The sequence below is a fragment of the Carassius auratus genome, chromosome 8 (assembly GCF_003368295.1).
Source record: "Carassius auratus strain Wakin chromosome 8, ASM336829v1, whole genome shotgun sequence".
Lineage (NCBI taxonomy): Eukaryota > Metazoa > Chordata > Actinopteri > Cypriniformes > Cyprinidae > Carassius > Carassius auratus.
The window spans coordinates 26,871,433-26,891,226 of NC_039250.1; the positions used below are offsets into that span (position 1 = coordinate 26,871,433).

General features: G+C 37.9%; 1 protein-coding gene across 8 annotated transcripts in view; it reads right to left on the minus strand.

The window, feature by feature from the left end:
* The window catches only part of aak1a (AP2 associated kinase 1a), a 46,380-nt gene that overhangs the window by 3,924 nt on the left and 22,662 nt on the right, over nucleotides 1–19,794 (minus strand). The window contains exons 11-19 of one of the 8 annotated variants that reach the window (XM_026270552.1): nucleotides 16,689–16,858; nucleotides 14,872–15,065; nucleotides 14,031–14,209; nucleotides 13,815–13,901; nucleotides 10,318–10,419; nucleotides 9,841–9,909; nucleotides 7,661–7,816; nucleotides 6,954–7,070; nucleotides 3,198–5,103 (exon numbers count right to left, since the gene is read on the minus strand). In XM_026270552.1, coding sequence (XP_026126337.1) covers nucleotides 5,009–5,103; nucleotides 6,954–7,070; nucleotides 7,661–7,816; nucleotides 9,841–9,909; nucleotides 10,318–10,419; nucleotides 13,815–13,901; nucleotides 14,031–14,209; nucleotides 14,872–15,065; nucleotides 16,689–16,858 — 1,169 coding nt within the window. In that variant the 3' untranslated portion in view covers nucleotides 3,198–5,008. Of the gene's footprint in view, nucleotides 1–3,197; nucleotides 5,104–6,953; nucleotides 7,071–7,660; nucleotides 7,817–9,840; nucleotides 9,910–10,317; nucleotides 10,420–13,814; nucleotides 13,902–14,030; nucleotides 14,210–14,871; nucleotides 15,066–16,688; nucleotides 16,859–19,794 lie in introns of those variants that run through there. The other 7 variants (XM_026270544.1, XM_026270545.1, XM_026270546.1 and 4 more) reach the window with 7 other exon arrangements.

Sequence of the window (19,794 nt, forward strand, 5' to 3'; positions counted from 1 at the left end):
GTCAACGTCTACCACAGCTACTACCACTGACAAACACAAACCTTGTTTCCAAAAACATTTGTCTTTTGTGATCCCACTTCCATTTAGTTTTGATGTGTATTTCTAAAAGCTGCCCCTATGAGCATCGAAAGCCATGGAAACAAGGAGGTAACAGAAAACACAATGACTGAACTGAGATCAGAGCAGAGACGTGATGTAAGTCTTACCTTCAGGATGAAGGAAATGGTTGGCATTAAACTCAGGATTAATAGAGCAGCGCACTAAGATTAGTTCAAACAGTGATGACATCGTAACACACTGCAGAGATTATCGGTGTAAAATGTGCTTTTGTTTGCAAATATATACTCAATAGCACTCATGAGGCAGGATGCAATGTTTGGCAAAAACTGTGCAATAAATGGGAGATGCCACTAAACCTAAAGCTTAACAAAAAAAGCTTTAACATCTGTGCTACTGAACACCTACTTGTGCATGATAAATTGAAAATCATTATCATTTTATTGCCCATCAGTCTCCTCCAAACTGCCAACACGATATTCACCAAAGTCATAATGCAGGAGTCTGTTAGAAATGTGCAATATACGCTAACGTTCAAAAGTGTACAGTCAGATTTTTGTTTGTTTTTAAAAAGATTCTTAAAAGAAAAAAAAAAATAGCTCACCAGGACTGCATTTATTTGAGAAATATCATTACAATTTAAAATCTTTCAATTTTAATATATTTAGAAATGTAATTTGAAGATTTTCTTTATTTATTTTCAAAAAATCTTGCTGTAGTTTAATGAAAGTGAAGGGGAAATCTTCTGTAAAGTCACTGCATTTGAATGTGCCACATACAAAAAACAGATTAGGACACAACTATCTGTTCCCATCTATGCTTTTATTTAATATCCTTTTCAGAAGTTTCACTGTCGCATAAAAATAGAAAGAATTTGGCGCTCGATAACACAGAAAAATGGATAAAACTATGGCATTCCAGTAGAGAGACTTTTTTGTTGTTGTTGTTTTCTCCTGACATGGGCTCTAATTCACACAACAACACAAGACCGACTTGGCCTCACCACTAGGGGCATATCTAACACGAGCACTACAGTCAGATTGCATAGGTTAGCCACATTAAAACAAGCAAAGAAAAAAAAAAGAAATGAAGGATTTGATAACACTGAAAACATTCAATCTCATGACACTTTATAACTACAAAATGGTGGCTTATATGTATGAATTTGTACAATTGCATCTTTACATTTTTAATAATTTGCTCACGTCCCACTGATGGTTAGATGTAGGGTGGTCCCTCACGCTTATGATTTTTTTCCAAAAATTGCGTGTTTACGCCAGGTACAAATTAGATAGCTTGTAAATAGTTATTTTTTCTCATGAGATCAGGTAGAAATATTACAGAACAATGGCCTTCCGATGCAACATTTGCACAAGCTTTGAACAAAACAATGACTCAAAATAAAACAATGCTCTTATCATTTAACAACAACAACAACACAATGTATAAGCAGTTACATCGCAAAAGAAATGATTCTGTTTTATTAAAGCGCCCACAAATCTAATTATGAAACATCATACAGTACATACATAGTACAGAAAGACATATCGAGCTCTATATGGTTTATATTTGATATGTGATGATAAATATGCCTTTGCAGAGATTTGTCAAGAGTCAGTGTTTACATGTCAAACAAAATCAGCTTTAGGATAGTGATAGACTGATATATAAAAGTCAATATTTCACTTTTTTTTTATATTTATCATAATCCGACAACTATACCCGTGCAGCCGATTAACAAAAAAAATAGTGAACTTGAAGGATATTAAGTTATTGTCAGATTTCCATTCATTCAGATTTCCAAGAGCATATGGAGATTTAATTTTTAGTAATGTACAATACTGTGTGTTTAATTTTGTCATTAGATTATATTACAGGATTATAGGTATTCACATTAGCATTATAAAGCCCTGCTTTCTAGAAATTTTATTTTGTAAATTAATTTCTAGCACTTTTCCATAACACTTCAAGTCATTTGTGATTATTAATTAAAAAACTGATTCTTCTTTAGTTCAGATGATCTTCAGGGATGCGTTTCCCATAAAACATCTGAATTTGCAGATTTACTACGACAGTACGATACACTATGAACTAGCTAGCTGCAACTGTTTCTTAAAACAGTAGTAACATGTTCATTTCTCTGTTGTATGATCCATTTTTGTTAAAGGGGGGGTGAAATGCTAGTTTTCACTCAATATCCTGTTAATCTTGAGTACATATAGAGTAGTACTGCATCCTTCATAAATCCAAAAAGTCTTTAGTTTTATTATAGTCATAAGAGAAAGATAGTCTGTACCGATTTTTCCCGGAAAAACACGAGCGCCTGGAGGCGTGACGTGTGGGCGGAGCTAAAGAATCATGAGCGCCAGTATGCTTTTGCATTGGGAGCGTTTGGAAGCTGTGACCGTGAGGGAAACAACATCATCCAAAACAAACCATGGCTTACAGTCAGATTCAGCCGTTTATTTATGATCCAGAATCATATCCAGAGGCTGAAACTGAACGAAAGCAGCAGCAGCAACGACTCGCTCCGAGCGGGGCTCGAACCCGGGTCTCCGATGGGAGGGGACGCACTATCAAGGAGGCAGAGATATTTGAAGCAGTTTTACTCACCGCCTGCGGTTCCAACACACGATCGTGACCCTTTTTCCTTGGGATTGCATCATCCTTAAGAAAAAAACGATGTGCAAATCCGTCGTCAAACTGGGCATGTTTGTAAAACAAGCATCTTGGAAGTGCAGGGAACAAACACAAACACTTGCACAACTCCGTTGATGCTCTGTAAAAATAAACTCCATCCACTGGTCCCTTAATGCTGTTTTTTTTTTTGGTAATCTGTGCAGGGTTGTCTTGCCCTGCCAACCAAAAACACACTTCTTTTGTGACTTTTCGCGACGCTCTCGCTCTGATCAGTGAATCGCTCTGATCAGTGAAATGTCTGTGCTCTGCCTCGCTATACGGGAGCGCGCTCTTCCGGCAGAAGTGCCTTAGGACCCATATAAGGAAATTCCGCTCCATCTAACGTCACACAGAACCATACTCGAAAAAAAACTTTCCGAAACTTGTGACAAACCGGAAGGAGTATTTTGGGAACAAAAAAACTCCTTCAAACATACAACTTAATTTTTGAAACTTTGTCCATGTTTAGCATGGGAATCCAACTCTTTAACAGTGTAAAAAACTCAGTATGCATGAAATAGCATTTCACCCCCCCTTTAAAGGACTGTCGTTAATAATAATGCTAATGATTGTGTAGTTTTATTAAAGTTCATTTACTTAAAACAACAGTAATCAAATCTTTTTTCAAATCACATTTACATGAAGTATCTTATTGTCGCACGCTTCGTAATTTTTCAGAATGAACATGGCAGCTGATGACTATTCGACTATTATCAAAATTTTACAATGCAGTTTCAGGAAACTAGCAACCATAGTTGGCTAACGATGCTTTTGGGAAACACACTCCAGTTGTGAACCAATCTGAACACAAAAGAACTGATTCAGTTGAACAAATAATTTACAGATCAGAATCCCATTACTCAAAATAGATGAAGTAGCAGTTAAACATAACTAGGAGAAATTATATTCGATGTTGCAATATCCATGACTTTTCCAACCCAACTTTACACTTTGCCAAATCTGTATTGTGTATATAATTATTTTCCGGCAGTAACTCAAGAATGAGTCATTGGTTCATTTGAATCTCTTATTTCTGGTAAACGTTCAGTGGTAGACAAGACCTCAGGAAGAGAAGTCCTTCATAGGCTCAGTCTAAACACAGTTAACTTACAAACACAAATCTGCTATTAATTGAAATCATAATTGGTTAAGATTTAAAATAGAGGTTCGTATTCGAGGAGGTAATGACAAAATAAACAATGCCTTGAATGCTGCCTAAGGGCACAGCTCATGAGGTTTTGGAACAGCTTATATTTACATTTATCATTTCAAGCTTGACAGATGAAATGCTATTGAAATCTGAAGCTTTTCAAAACCGCAGAACTCTGATAGTCGCTATCTGTCTGTATATTCAAGTTTATCCAAACCAGCCTTCACATGACAGGCCCGGAGGCAGAACGTGACACAAGAAAACCTACATACAGATAAATATTCAGATTACATTTATCTTGAGAATAATGCATGTATACAGGTTCGCAGTTTGTACATTCATTCTGTACTATCACAGCCTAATTCACCCTCAATATGAGTTATGTTTTCTTTTCATCTACATAGTGCATTTACCCTTTATGTGTCTTTACATAACTGGATTGAAATGATAAATATTAAATGTATCCCATGGGGGAAGCACATGGCACAATTATTGTCAGACATCGCAAAAAGCAAAGAAAAAGAAGCATGGGGTATAAATGGACAAGTAAAAGAAGAAATGAATGAAGCAGAAGAGACCGAATGACTGAAAAAATAAATGATGGGATGAAATGATGAATACAGCTGTGGCAGATTCTAACAAACACCTCAACAGGTGTTTATTTACAGCAGTTCATATGTTTGATTGGTGATGATAATTACTAATTACTTAATTAATAATATGGGTGCTAAAATATTAACTTTACAACTTTTAAGGACCAACACATAAGTATGTGAGCACTAACACTTACAGCTAGGCTCCATTTCCGTTTTAACGGCATATGCGTTTTAAGGTAGCCATTAGCTTTTTGAGTACTTTGGTTTGTTGACATAAATAATCACTGGTTGCCATGTTTTACATCCCAAAGCATGAAATATATAAATCAATGATAGAGTGATGAGAATGTTTATGGATCAGCAGAAGAGAGACATACAGCAAATGTGAAAAGAATGTCAAAGGGAACTGTGCGTAAAGATGGACAGGGTTTATGGGACTACTTCAGACTGAGGTTTGTAAGCTCTCGCTGTATTTGTAAGAATTGCACACTGCCCTCTCCCTGACTCTCTATTCATCTGCCTCTCTCTACAAGTCGATGAGTTGGTCCACCAGCAGAAGGGAGCGTGCCAGCGAGGGCAGACTGGTCTCAGAACTGCCACTGTTGCTGCGCGAGTGACCACCTAGAACATCCCGGAGAGAGGAAGAGAGAGAGAGAGAGAGAGAGAGGGAGAGAGAGAGAGGGAGAGGGGGAGAGGTGAGCAATGAGAAGTGTGAGAGAGAATGAGGATGAAAAGAAGATGTTGATGGAGGGCGAGTGAGGGATGAGGGGTGAGAAAAGAAAGGAAAAGAGGAAGGAGAAAAAGCAAAAACCAGATGAACAGCAGGAAAGAGAAAGCATAAAATGCTAAAAGATAACGGAGCAGCATCAAAGTAAGGATTGTGTGTGGGAATAGCGGAATATTTTAAAGAGCATGGCAAGAAAGAAAAAAAAGCCCCAAATAGTCTTAAGGGTAAATTGTGTTCGCAATAATGTTTGCAGTAATTAATGCTACTTTAAGGTCATAGTTCATATTTTAAAGAATATATTATTTTTGTTGTGCATGACTCCCACTTACTTGAATATTTTATGGATAAAAAGCCAAGTCGTACTTCAGCCCAAAATCAAAAGAAAATAAATTATATTACACTTTTTTTTTTGCCCCCATTTTTCATGAGCTGAACTCAAAGATCTAAGACTTTATCTATTTACACAAAAGACCCATTTCTCTCAAATATTGTTCAGAAATCTGTCTAAATCTGTGTTAGTGAGCAATTCTCTTTTGTTGAGATAATCCATCCATCTCACAGGTGTAGCATATCAAGATGGTGATTAGACAGCAGGATTATTACACAGATGTGCCTTAGGCTGGCCACAATAAAAGGTCACTCTAAAATGTGTAGTTTTACTGTATTGGGTGGTCCGGGGGGAGGTGTCTGAAAACCAGTCAGTATCTGGTGTGACCACAATTTGCCTCATGCAGTGTAACACATCTCCTTCACAAAGAGTTGATCAGGTTGTTGAATTTGGCCTGTGGGATGTTGGTCCACTCCTCTTCAATAGCTGTGTAAGTTTCTGGATATTGGCAGGAACTGGAACGTTCTGTCGTATACGCCGATCCAGAGCATCCCAAACATGCTCAATGGGTGACATGTCTGGTGAGTATGCTGCCAATGCAAGAACAGGGATGTTTTCAGCTTCCAGGAAGTGTGTACAGATCCTTGCAACATGGGGCCATCGAATGTGAGCATTTGTGTCACGAAGACGATCTGCAGTCAGGTTGAGACCCCAATGAAGGCCTTTTATTTTGGCCAGCCTAAGACACACCTGTGCAATAATCATGCTGTCTTATCAGCTTCTTCATATGCTACACCTGTGAGATGGATGGATTAGCTGAGCAAAGGAGAAGTGCTCACCAACACAGATTTAGACAGATTTGAACAATATTTGAGAGAAATAGGCCTTTTGTGTACACAGAAAAAGTTCAGCTCATGAAAAATGGGAGCAAAAACAAAAGTGTTGCGTTTATAATTTTGTTCAGTGTATTTAACATAAAATAAAATAAATATGCATATATTTTCTTACTGCCACTTTTGATCACTTGAATGAATCTTTGCTGATTTAGGGCCCTATTTTAACGATCTAAGCACAAAGTGTAAAGCGCAGGGCGCAGGTGAACTCAGGGCGTGTCCAAAGCCAAGTTTGCTATTATAAAGACGGAAAAACTATTTTTGTAATGGGTTGTCCCTATACTCTTAATAAGTAATGGGCGTAACGTTCACGAAACCAATCAGAGTGTCTAATTAATCATCTGAAATATGATCCAGACATGTTATTTATAAGACAGAGTGAAATCAGTTTGTGTTGCAAAACAATTGTTTCCTATTGTTTCACTACTCAAAACCAGGTTAAAAAATGTCAAAGACACCAGTGGAGAAATTAAATGCATGTGCTTTCTTCCAGAAACTTTTGCTGTTTTCTGAACTCCCTTACCTTGGCTGGAGCTTTTGGAGAGAAGCACTGGAATTGGGTCAAACTGGTTACTTGAGCTTTGGTCCCCAGTCTCAGAGGACTGGAAGCCTGAGAGAGCCTGGTGAACCGAATCAGAGGCTGCAGGAAGAGGTTAGTGCCACAGCAGACAGGCAGAGAGAAAACAAAAGACAAAGAGATTACGAAGAAAGTCTGAAAGAGGGGGAAAAGTAAGTGACGAATATAAATAAGCAAGAGCAGGTGGATAACTTAAGTAACGTCCTAAATGAGCGTCAAGACTTTCAGAAACATGGAGTGCGTCAAGACCTATTGTGAGAGCATAAACCATCAATTTGGCTCAGCATGTTGGCTAATTTCATTTATTTGCTCAAAATCTAAAACCTTTTCTTGAATAAAACTGGTTTCTATTTCACAGGCTGATTAAAACTGGTTTCCATTTCTGCTGCTGTGTTTTGAAACCCATTATGAAATCTCATTGGTTGAAATCACCCATGAGTTTTTAGCACCATGCTATAGCAGAGCTGGAGTAAATGCCTCAATGACACAAAGCACAATGCGTTTTGACGCAATGTGTAAAATAAACCTTGCATAGCTATTAATGTTATCTCCAGACGAGCGAATAAGCCAAATATACAAAAAGAAAACTCACTTAAATTATGACTTGTTACATAAACGACATGCAATGAGGTGAGTGTGCATATGTTTCTTACCCTGGTGGAACTGCCCAGTGCTCAAAGCAGTAATAGTAAACTGGTCCATAGATGGTGTAGAGAGAGATGAGGGGGATGAGGCCAGTATTAGATCCCCAGAAGAGGGGTGGGAGAGAAGCGGCCCGTCCAAAAGAGAATCCTGTCCAACCAAAGGTTCTGGAGGACACAGGGCGAGTGTGAAGAGCAGATAATAATGACAGAGAACAGAAAGATGAGTTACAAGAGAAATAAATTATTGAGAATAGAGAGAGTGCTGAACAAAAGTACATCCACAAAGTTCAGATGCGGCAGATAAAGACAGATAAAGGGCAATGCAAAGGGAATATGAAGAGAAAGGATGGGGAGAAAGTGACAGTGAGAACTTAGAGAGAAGCTCTGCAGAAGTGAAAAAAGCCCACAATACTCTCCGAAAGCGTGATTTTACATGAAGTTGTGTTCTGAATGTGCCAAATAGACAAAAATATTTGCTGTAGTCTTCATTTTTTGGTCAGCACTCTCTTTCAAGTCAGCTACTGTCATAGTGGAGCAACAGTTTAGTAAAAAGACACTGCACAAACTCATGAAATGTTAATGTGTTTAGAGCAATTCATTTGAAATCTGTTTTATTTTTTTTTCCCCAAATTGTTTTATTACCCCAAATTCTGCGTTAATAAATTTGAATAATCAAAAAGGGTTTTTAAATTGAATTCGCAAACTTTACCAATTCAATAATTTTAGTGCCCTATGATTTTATTTTTTTCTCTAGAAGTTATGTTATCTGTTGCATTTTTGTCTGGATTCAGTGTTTTATGATTGAACACTTTACATTTTTTACACAAAGTGTTGAAAAACAGAGGTTTACAGTTTACATTAAAACATTGACATAAAATTGTGTGATATTCCTTAAAAACAATGTTTTATTAACTGTATTATAAACTGTACTATAATTACATTTTAATATTTTTATATATTTATATATGCATATATAAAAGACCCTCGCTAAATAGTCATATGTGATGATAGTTTTAATCAAATGTTCTCATACAGTACTTGTGTGTATGTAGTAGACAAAACCATAACACTCACTCACTCTGACACACGCAGAACATGCAGACTTCATGTCTGAATAAATAGCAGTCATTGTGTGGTTTCATATTCACAGACACTAGTCCATATCACATGTGTACAGCCTTATTTATTCATCCATCTTTTATCAAATTCATTATTCAGTAAAAATAACTACTGTATATTCCAGCCAAAAATAATGGCTACTAAATAAATGCTACCAAGTTTCAAAATCATTTTTGGGGGCCACGATGATATCAGTGAAAATATCTATTTATGCATGCAAACGAAACAAATAACTACCAAGTAAAGCCAACTGGCCCACAATATATACACACTGGGATGTAGTTGGCTGTTTGGTCACCAGATGGCTCTACTGATAAAATAATCAGGCAAAATAACAGTCCAACTTGGAATGCATGCATCAATTTCAGGAAAGATGACTCAGCACTTTGTGGCTTTTAAAGAAATATTCTGTAGGTCATCACCCTAGTGTGAGCAATAATGTGCCATTGGTTCACTCTTTTTGCTGCCAACATAATCAAGTACTCATCATTTTACCAAACCCCTCCACATGTTCTCATCAACAAGCGATGACAAGTTATATCACTGCTAGGTAAGATCATGTGCTTATTGTGCAGAACCGATCAGCTTGTTTTCATCAGTGGACAGACTTTCTGCTCTTATTGATTCTCTTTTTTAAGAATACTATGGGGCATAAAGGACTTCCTGTATCCTTGCACTTAGAAAATGTAGTACATCTAATAACTGATAGCTGAAAGAGCAGGAAATAGGCCAAAGCAATCTCAATAAAATGATATGCCTTATTCAGTGATCACTAACCTGTGATCTACCAAGCACCATGCGACAACTCACTCTGCTTCAGTAGTGGTCTGCACTGAAGTGCAATAGTTAGAGTATAGAATTTGTTTAAAACCTTAACCATTTACAGGAAACTTGTTTCATTCTAACAGTTATGCCGTCTACTTATTTTACTACTATGGAGGTTCATAACTAGAAGCAATTATGTCATCCAGAACACCTTGCAGATTTTCCCAGCCTGATGTCAGCAGATTCAGTGCTTCAGCGAGCCGCTGTATGATAAAGAATAGAATCACATTTACAGAACTGCTGACCTAGTAGTGCAGCTGACCCAGGATCAGTCTGTAGTGGATCCAGACCAGGGATCAGAGAATCCATCTCAGCTGCAGAAATATAAAAAGACAATGGGCAAATATGATGCTTTGTGCAGCAAAGGTACAGGTGAGAGAGATGACCACTGTGACATCAATTCACACCCTGCATGAAGTAGCTCTCTCTAAACCAGATCTTTTATATATACAGATGAAGCCCGTTTACAACAACTCTACAGGTGGAGAGATGAGACCGCTGTGAGGTTGTAAGTACAGGACAGACAAGGAGGAGTAGGCATTAAAAGGGATGATTAGGGACGTCCAGGAGTTCCAGGTGTTACTCTGAGCTGAACTGAGAAAACAATCAACATTAAAAGACCAACGGAGACCAATGAAGGCCAATGACGCTATTTATCAGTTGGGGGGTCATAGCCAAAAATAAAAACAACAACAACACTAAAAAGACAAGCGGCTGGTTACCATGAATACAGTCTGCAGGGCTGAAGGGGTCATTCAAGGGAAGGTCAGGGAGAATCAGGGAGGAAGAGGGCTCTGGAGACTTCAAACCCTCAATCAACTTCTCTACTCCATGACAGAACAGGAGACAGTGAGAAGGAAAGAGAAGAGAGAGAATATACAGTGAGGAGGAAAGGAAAGAGCAAGGAAATTATAAGGCAGAGGAGAAAGTGAGGACAGGACAGAACACAGGGAGGAGAAGAGAACAGATGGTGAGGAGGGAACAGTGGGGAGAGGAGAAGAGAGGATAAGTAAAGAAACGTTAAAAAAGGAAAAGTTAAGGGAGATGAGATAGTGAGGAGAAGTAAACAGACAAAAACTATTCTTGTTTAGGTTATGTATTATATAATTTTTTATTTCTTATTCATGTAATGGACAATGCTTTTGAAATGCTGTGCAAGTCATGCCAGTAAAGCTCATATGAATTTGAAAACAGACAGTAAGGAAGAGAGGACAGGAGAGAAGAGGAGAGGAGACAGTAAAGAAAGGAGATGAGGAATGGCATATCACCATACTTCTTGCACTCTTCAGTATGCTTTATGTACTGTATATATTGCTAGTTTGATCATTTTGTATATCTGGAATAGCCAAATAACTTTCCACATTTGTAAGAGCATGCAGTAACAACAGAACACTTACACTTGAATTCTGAAGACCACACATGTAGCACACTGCAGTTTGAAACAAACCTATCATTTGTGTTAGCCAATCTTTATTTCACAGGTTCAGGGTTATAACTTGAGCTAGCAGACAGGCTATTAGTTAAACTGGCAAACAGTCCGAATGATGCAACTGGCACGGTTTCATTAAATCAGAAGCATGCGGATCAGTTTAGATTTGGACTTGTTACAGTGCTGGAGTATTACTCACAGTCTGTGATAGAAAAGAGGACTTTGGGATGAGGGTATGGGGAGAGGAGGGAGTACTCAGGTCACAGAACAGCAGAACACTCGCTTTCCCCCTTTCACTATAGGCAGAAAATGAACCATCAACCTTTAAAAATGAATGAAGTCAAGAAAGCTCTTCAAGTTTTAAAGTTCAACTGCTTCTGAATAAACAGATGCAACTAGAGTATTGTGAAAGGTTTCCAGGGCATAGCTACGCAGTTTCTCAGGTATCCTGAGTAGTTTTTACCGTATTATTATGCAGTTTCTAGGGTGTCCTGGATGGTTGCTAAAGTGTTACAAGATGATTGCTTACTGGTCTCAATTGGTCCCTAGATATGGCTACTAATGATGTCAGGAAAAGTGTGTGTCATAGATCACCATGGAGCTAGAGTACACATGCATCCCATGGTTCTCAAAAGGTTTACCTGTGCCTTAAATTTACCCAGCATGATCTGGTGTGTCATCAGATTCAGAAAGGATTACCTTACGCAAGACCTCCAAACGCTAATCCACTCTCTCGCTTTCGGTTGAGATTCACCATGCATGCATCTCTTTTATCTCGGGCATTCACAGTACAGTTTTTATTAAAAATTTGAGCGGAATTCTGCAATTCCTTTTTGAGTCAAAGTCTAAAGACTCAGCGTTTTTTACCTCAATGTGCCTGCGTGAAAACAAAAACAAAACCATGGTGACACATCCCACATATGGCCGTTTTACTGAAGGTATAATTATTATTTTTTTTTTTTTTTACATTTGTTTAAATAAATTTTGAGTGTAGGCACAAAAATCTCCCAGGTTTCATAAAAAAATACCTTCATTTGTGTTGTTAATTTTGACAGCAAATTTTGATTTGGTTAGGGTTAGTCTTTTGTATAAAATGCCATTTAGTTTTAATCATATTTTAGTCTTCTGATTTGTTTTTAGTTTTAGTCCAATTTTAATCAACTAAATCTACAGTAATTTTAGTTGGCTGAAATCTAATGGATTTAGTAACAGTAATACATTCATTAAACATTTCTCTAAAATTTCCAAAATCATAATATAGGTTAGATATTAAGGTTTTATCATGATAGACACCAATTTAACTGCAGTGACACGCGTCTTTGTGTTAAAATTAAATAAAACATTTAATTTGGATGTCCTGCCCGATGTACTGTAAGACTGGCTGTTACAACCTGTTAGTCACGGACTGCGTGACTTTGCCTGTTTATTTTGTTTGGCGGCTAATAAAATTTTGGTTGACCAATCTTCTTCTGGATAACTAATAATTAGTTGACTATTAGGGAGCAGCCCTAGTAAGAACAATGACAGAATTTATCTTTGGGTGAACTATCCCTGAGAGGTTGCTAGACAATTGCTTACTGACCCATGTCAAAAGAACCCAGCCCTAAATCTCTATGACAAAGGTGTCCAAATTTTGTTCCTTCAGGGCCACAATCCAGCAGAATTTAGCTCCAGCTTTAGGTAAAAACACTTCAACCAGCTCATCACGGTTTTCAGGACCACTAGAAAACTTCCAGACAGGTGTGTTGGAGCTAACTTCTGCAGAAAGGATGCTCTTCTCTACAAGTCATAACCTTTCATGTATCATTAATGTCAGTAGCATAACTGGCGCTAAAGGATGAGTTACTCACCAAAGCTTGTCTAAATCCCTAACCTTAGTTTTGAGCAATACATAAAAAGGTGCTTCATGATGCCATAGAAGAACCTTTTTGTCTAAATGGGTTCACAAAGAACCTTTAACATCTGAAGAACCTTTCAAGAGGTACGTTGTGGCGATATAATGTTCTTCAAATTATTAAAAGGTAAGAAAGAGAGGAACGGGTCTTTGTGGAACCAAAAATGGTTCTTCTATGGCATCGATTGAAGAACCTTTTGAATCAGCTTTATTTTTAAGAGTGTACTGAAAAAGCCTCATCGAGAGAAGAATTTACAAATTACTGTGAAGAGAAACTATAAAAGGTCTTAATCACCTAATAACAGTCTTGATCAATGTTTACCCTTTAACTGCATCTGATTACTGACACCAGTGTTTATGCACTATGTTTCCAAGAAACAGGTAGAGTACCCTATCTGACTTTATCTCTATAAAAAGGAAATGGAAAGGCTTATTGTAAGGCTGCCAGCAAGTGAGATGCACAAGTTACTTTATTTCTGGTAGGCTCGAGGAGGTCAAGTACATTAACTGCTTTTTAAAGTCACTGAAAAAGCCAGAGTGTTTCAAAGTCATGAATCAACATTCACAACCCATTTTACTTCTGGTATGTTTCTGGGTGAAACAGGATATTCAAGATAAAATACAGGGTGGGACGTGATCCATTGGGAATTATGTGGATTGTGGAAAAACTGGCCTTCCATTACAGAGTGTGCAGTAAAATGTGAAGGACTATCCCCCTCTCTGAAAATCCACCAGCACCCATTGGTTGAAACTGTTCCAGGTGCAGTACAAGTTTTCAACATTAAATTCAAACAATCAAATTTTGCATTGCGGTTGTGTCTTAAGCATTACCAGATTCCCAGCAAGCATTGGGAGAGACATAGAAAGAGACAGATAGAGAGATAAATAGACTGTACCTCTTCCCTGGAGAAAGCCTTTATTTGAAGACACAGACTGCAGCCCAGAAATCAGATTTTCAGGGCAGGATCTCTCGGCTGTCTTAACTGCAAAGGTACACACACACCCACAGTGTATCTGTAGTCTCGCTGTAGATGGTTGTTTGGGCAACTAAAAGAAATACTGTGCTAAAAATAACTTTGAAAACTTGATTTCATATAAAACGTTGGTTTTACCATCCAGTTTGGCGAAATCCTTGTTGAGCAACTCTTCCGCTGTGAGTTTAGAGAAATTGTCATCGCCGAAGGGGTTCCAGGATGCTGTGGCTCCAGCAGAGGGGCCAGAAGCCTCCCCTGACTGATAAACACTCTGCTGTGATGAACACGGAGAACCAGAAGGAGTGGTGCTAGCTGACCTACAGCAGAGAGAGGAAAATAGCAATGTTTCAAAAAGTTCCACCTCAGTGTTCTTGCATGACCTCAGTATGTTGCTTGCTAGTGGTGTTGAGTTATCATCTATGAAATATAAACTATTTGCATTTTCAATACGATTTTTGCATAAATCTCAGGCCATCGTTGAGTGTCTTTCAGATCCATTTTCCCAGTGTGAAAAGCCTCAATCTGAGGCTTTTTGGCCGATTGAGCATGCTGAATGGCCAAGCCTTTAACCTCTAGCAAACCAAAAATAATTAAGAAACTGCTGAAAGAATGAACAAACAAACAGCTTAAAGCAGCCTTAGGTGGTTTTCTAGTTTTAGTTGACCGCCAGCTTGGCATGTCTGAGAAGATGGCTGGTCTTAGAAGGGGTTTTGGACACTTTTCAGGAAAACTAGCTGAGTGCCAGGCTGGCATGCCACCTTAGACCTATTCAGAATATGAGATTCAGATGTTAAAAACAGTGGCTTGACTTACTTTGCATGATGTGACATTTAAATAGTCCTAATGTTGCCACTTTGCTACTCCGTTAGCTAGATGTAATACCAATCTTACCTCAATAGAATCTTTATTTTAATCTTTACTCAATGCTGGAGAATGGTTAAAACTAAACTATAAATGATTATGTATTTCTTTGATTTACTTGGACTTGTTGAGGCTGGCCTCTGCAGCAGCAGCTTGAAGCAGTTGAGTGGACTTGCTCACAGGAACTCCAAATATGGTGCTGTGTGTGACATCACTCAGGATTCGCCTGTGGCCTCCTTTTGGGGCGGTCTTGGGAGAAGAGGGTGGAGTCAAGGAGCCGACTTTATGCACCCCACGACTGCCGCCAACAGACTTTTACACACAGAAAGGTATAGAGACAACATTACACACTGTGAAAACTGAAGGATATTTCTTAGAGGATACCAAAAGAGACATTCTGTAGAAAAGAGGGTGGTCTTTGAAAGGTGAAGAAAGAGAGCTTCAGATGTACACAAAAGACAAATCTGATATCTAAATGACTTAAAAAGCGGATCTGTGAAATTAGAAAATATTGAAAGGTGAAATGTCTGTTGTCAGATGAATCAAGTCATTTCTACTCATTTTTATAGAAAAAATCTTATCCGTTAGAAACTTTAATTTATTCGCCCTCATGTCACTCCAAATCCATAAAATCTTCTTTTCACATATTTTCCTGGGTTCTTGTCTAATTACAAAGGAAGTGATTCTAGACCTCCTTGCTGAACAACATGAGGTTTTTAGAGATGTGTCATGACCAGTAGCAGTAGCAACTTTATAACTTTTTGACAGGAATGACAATGAGGAATGAATACTGTTATTAAACAACATGCGAATTGTTCAGATGACAAAACATCTTTCCAAAAAACTTTCAGTAATCAAAACCTCCATTAAAAAGTTTTCAAGCTGTGCATTTTGAACATTACTGGTCCTTCATGTCTATATATATCCACAGCCTCATTTTCATCCACGTGAAATTAAATATGGCTAATAGTTCGAACACCTCCACTTGTGTTGTACATGACACCTGTCTCTGCAGCTGCAGGCATAATATACAGTAACGGTCAACACCTACTGATTTCATAACAATGTAAATTCTTAGAAACAACTTGCAAAAACTGCACAAGTTGGGTAATCATCATTTACTTATTTAATTTAATTTGTGAGTAAACTATCCCATGCAAGACAAGCCACCAAGGGGAGGATCAAGGCTTAAGGAAGCAAGGAAAATCACTCTAACAGAGCAGCCACAGAGGTTGGGAGGGTTACCGTCTGCTCTGGGTCCACTTCAGAGTCAGCGGATGGTGCCGAGGTGGTTTTAGGTGGAGGAAGGGTGGAGGTGTGTGATATGGGGGGTGGAGGTGCCATAGCTTTGGTTTTAGGTTGTGCAGACACGGTCTCAGTGATATCACTATCTATACTATTACTATGTGAACACTCTGTAGTCGGGGCTGGGGCCGTCACGTTGGTTTTTGTCGGTGTGGTTTCTGACAATATTGTGAGGCGGTTGGTTTGAGGGTGGTGTATGGGTGGAGGGGGTGCCCTATTCTTAGGTTTAGACACAGGGGTGGAGGATGATGCAACCGTTTGTCCAGGTAAGACGGAGGTCTGCGTTGAGTGCTGCTGCTAAAATGGGAGTTAGGTGCAACAACTGACATCACAATAATGAAACCCATGCTGAAAAAATTTACTTGAAAAATAATTCACAAGCCATTTTATTTCCATAGTGTGACATATTCAACTAAAGTAGAGTATTTCTCTATCTGGATTTGATTGGATCATGAAAAGTGAGTGATCAGTGTAAGAATCAGACTTGAAATCTGAGTTTGCAGTGGATTAAGAGAACTACTGTATTAAGAAAGTAAATAAGGTCAAATCTTATTTCATGTTTACTCTAAATTATATTATTTATTTAAAGTATTTTAAAAGTATTTCCAGAATGGTTCATGTAGCAGTTACCTGGTGTTGAGCAGTAAAGAAGGCTGCGTTTTGCTGCTGCACAAAAAGTTGTGCATGTTGGGGTGTGGCCTGGGGTGGAGAGGGCGTGGCCTGCATTGGAGTGGGCGTGGCTTGTTGCTGTGCGACAGGAACCTGTGATTGGGAAACAGGCTGGGGAGCACTGTTAACACCTGTGAACCAATAGAAAAACTGAATAAAAACATGAAAAAGAAAGGCCACTAAAATCCCCACTCTCATACTTGCAAATCATGAGAAAAGGAAGAGTCGTGAAACTAGTCCAACGTCTACATAGCCACATGACATGGCCACAATTAAAAAAATAGTTTGCTTGAATTAAGGTAAATCATGGTCACGATTTCACTTTAATGAGGGGCATAATTAACTATATATGTCATATTCAGGGCTCCATGAATGATAAATACAGAGTCAAATTCAGAGAAAAATCTCAATATTGATAATGTCCCTTAATGTTTTGTTTTCCAGCTAAATCTTTTCAGTATATGTCAAACATCCCTGGTCCACAGCTATTAGAATATGCCTATATGCATAGCAAGTCAGCTTATTCTGTTATTTTCCTACTAGATATTATTCTGCATTTTCAGTAATTCTGCACAGTATTTAATCAATGAGTTCATATTTTGAATATACATTTTGGTTATGCATCAGAAATACAGCAAAAACTAAGACTGTGAAATATTATTAAAAAATGTTTATTTGAATACATTTTAAAATGTAATTTATTCATGTGATGGCAAATATTTTCTTCTAATTAAAAATGAACATTTATTATTATCAATGTTGAAAACTATTATTTTTTTGGAGCATTATAAATATATTTATTGTAATTTTTGGTCAAGTGAAATCCTTGATTTATAAAAGTATTAATTTCTTGAAAGAAATAAAAATGAAATTGTGGTTAGGGTTTACATGTTAACATTTAGAACCGTGCTAGAAAGCCACACCCACAAAAATCAAACCAGTCCAAAATCCAGCTTCGCATTGATATATAATAAAAAAGGTAACACTTTAGTATAGTATTTACATTTATAGTGGTAAATTACTAAACATTTTCATTTGGTAGATGCTTTTTTCCAAAGCCACTTACAAACTTGTCATCCTAAGTTAAGACAGTGTTATTATCCTGGCCCAGATAATCGGGTTCTAAAACATTACACGAGAATAACAATACACCGGGATATTCATTATCAATGATGTAGGGCTTTAATTAGCACTGACTTCAGCTTCGTGATAGGATTGAGTAGAGCTGTAGTCAAGTCCAGCTTTGTCGAGTCCAAGTCAAGTCCAAGTCCAGGACTAGTCGAGACCGAGTCAAGACCGAGTCCAAAGAGGTTCGAGTCCAAGTCAAGTCCAAGTCCAAAATTTTCGAGTCCAAGTCAAGACCGAGTCCAAATGAGAGAAAAAAGGGTCTTCTTCAAGACCACATAATTAACTTCTGATAATGTATGTGATGCGAGAGACAGCATATCTCTTATTCTAAGAAAATAATTTTACATTATTATTTGTAATGATCAAAAAGCATGTGCAAAGTAAAAACTCTGTATGACAGGGGTCTCCAAACTATATCCTGGATGGCTAATGTCCTGAAAAGTTTAGCTCCAACTGGCCTTAACACACCTGGAAGATTAGTGTGTCTAGTAAGAGCTTGATTAGCTGGTTCAAGTGTGTATAATTAGGGTTAAAGCTAACAGGGGCGTTACACAAGATCCCGGGCCCTATACATAGGCAGTCCTGATGGGCCCCCATGCCCCCCACGAAAATATCCAGGTAAAATAAAATAAATTTCAGATTCATACTTTTCAAGGGCCCTCTCTTCCTTTGGGGCCCTGGTAATGAACACTGGTTTTACCCCCAGTCCGACCCTGGGAGCTAAACTTTAAAGGACACTGGCCCTCTAGAACAGAGTTTGGAGCTGTAAGGTCAAATAATTTGTATGTACTTTATTTTCATTTTATTTACTTAATGCTGCTTTTGCTGACATTATGTCTGTGGTCAAAGATGTATATGACTGATGCCTTGGCACAGTGCACAGACACATGCAAAGCTCGGGATATGACAAATGTGCGCTGCAAAGCTAGGCGAGGCAAGGCGTTTGGCTCTACTGGGCATGCGCACATAAATTTGCTAGATAACAGGTGAGCCAGGGGATCAGCGCCAGAAGTGAATGAATGTAAACTTCATGAGTGGAAAGAGCGCAAATCAAACACGCTGTGGTCGCCTCTCTGTGCATCATTGTATATATTTAAAAGGCAATGATTTAAAGCTTAGGCTACGATGTGAAACGAATGAATAAGCACAGCGCGCTCACCAATCAAACAGCAGCGTTGCGCGTCTCAGTCTCTCAAAAACCATTCAGTTCAATAGTCGGCTAATAATCAGCTTAGATACTGATACATTGTCTACTTGTCCTACATGTTTGCATCTTTACCTTTTGCTGGTTTGCGCGGCACACACATCTGTTAAGTGAAGTTCATTAACATCAAGACTCGCTCAAGTGTTCTGTTCTGCGTAATGAAAATGTGCGCATTGAATGGATCCAGTCGTGTTCGAATGATCACTTAACGTTTGTCATGACATCTCTTTGCTTGCATGATAAATATTATTTTAAAAATTAATAATTATTTTAGTTTAACACGACATACTTGTTCAGTGATAACTACGAAAAAAAATATAGAAAGTAATAAGGGTCTTATCAAGTAACTGTATGATGTTGTATCCGAATGCAGATACGAAAAAAGTGTTGTGATTGTAACAGATACAAATACTGGCTGTTACATGACAATTAAATATGTAATGTCATAATTATAAAGTTTTTAAAATTTACATATGTAATTGTTGCATAAGGCTATACATGAATATGTGTTGATTGATAAAAAAATAACTATTTAATGTGTTTTCATTTACAATAGCATGAACCACGAGTAGTCCAGTAACTCTAGCATTTTTTTCTTTAAAAAATCTACTAGCAGAAATCAGTAGTCTTGCAACCCCTATACAGTACACAATAATTAGTATTTCATTATTGTAAAGGGGACGTTTGAGGCGATCTAGGTGTAGACGTAAATAAAACACAATCTAACAGGTAGAA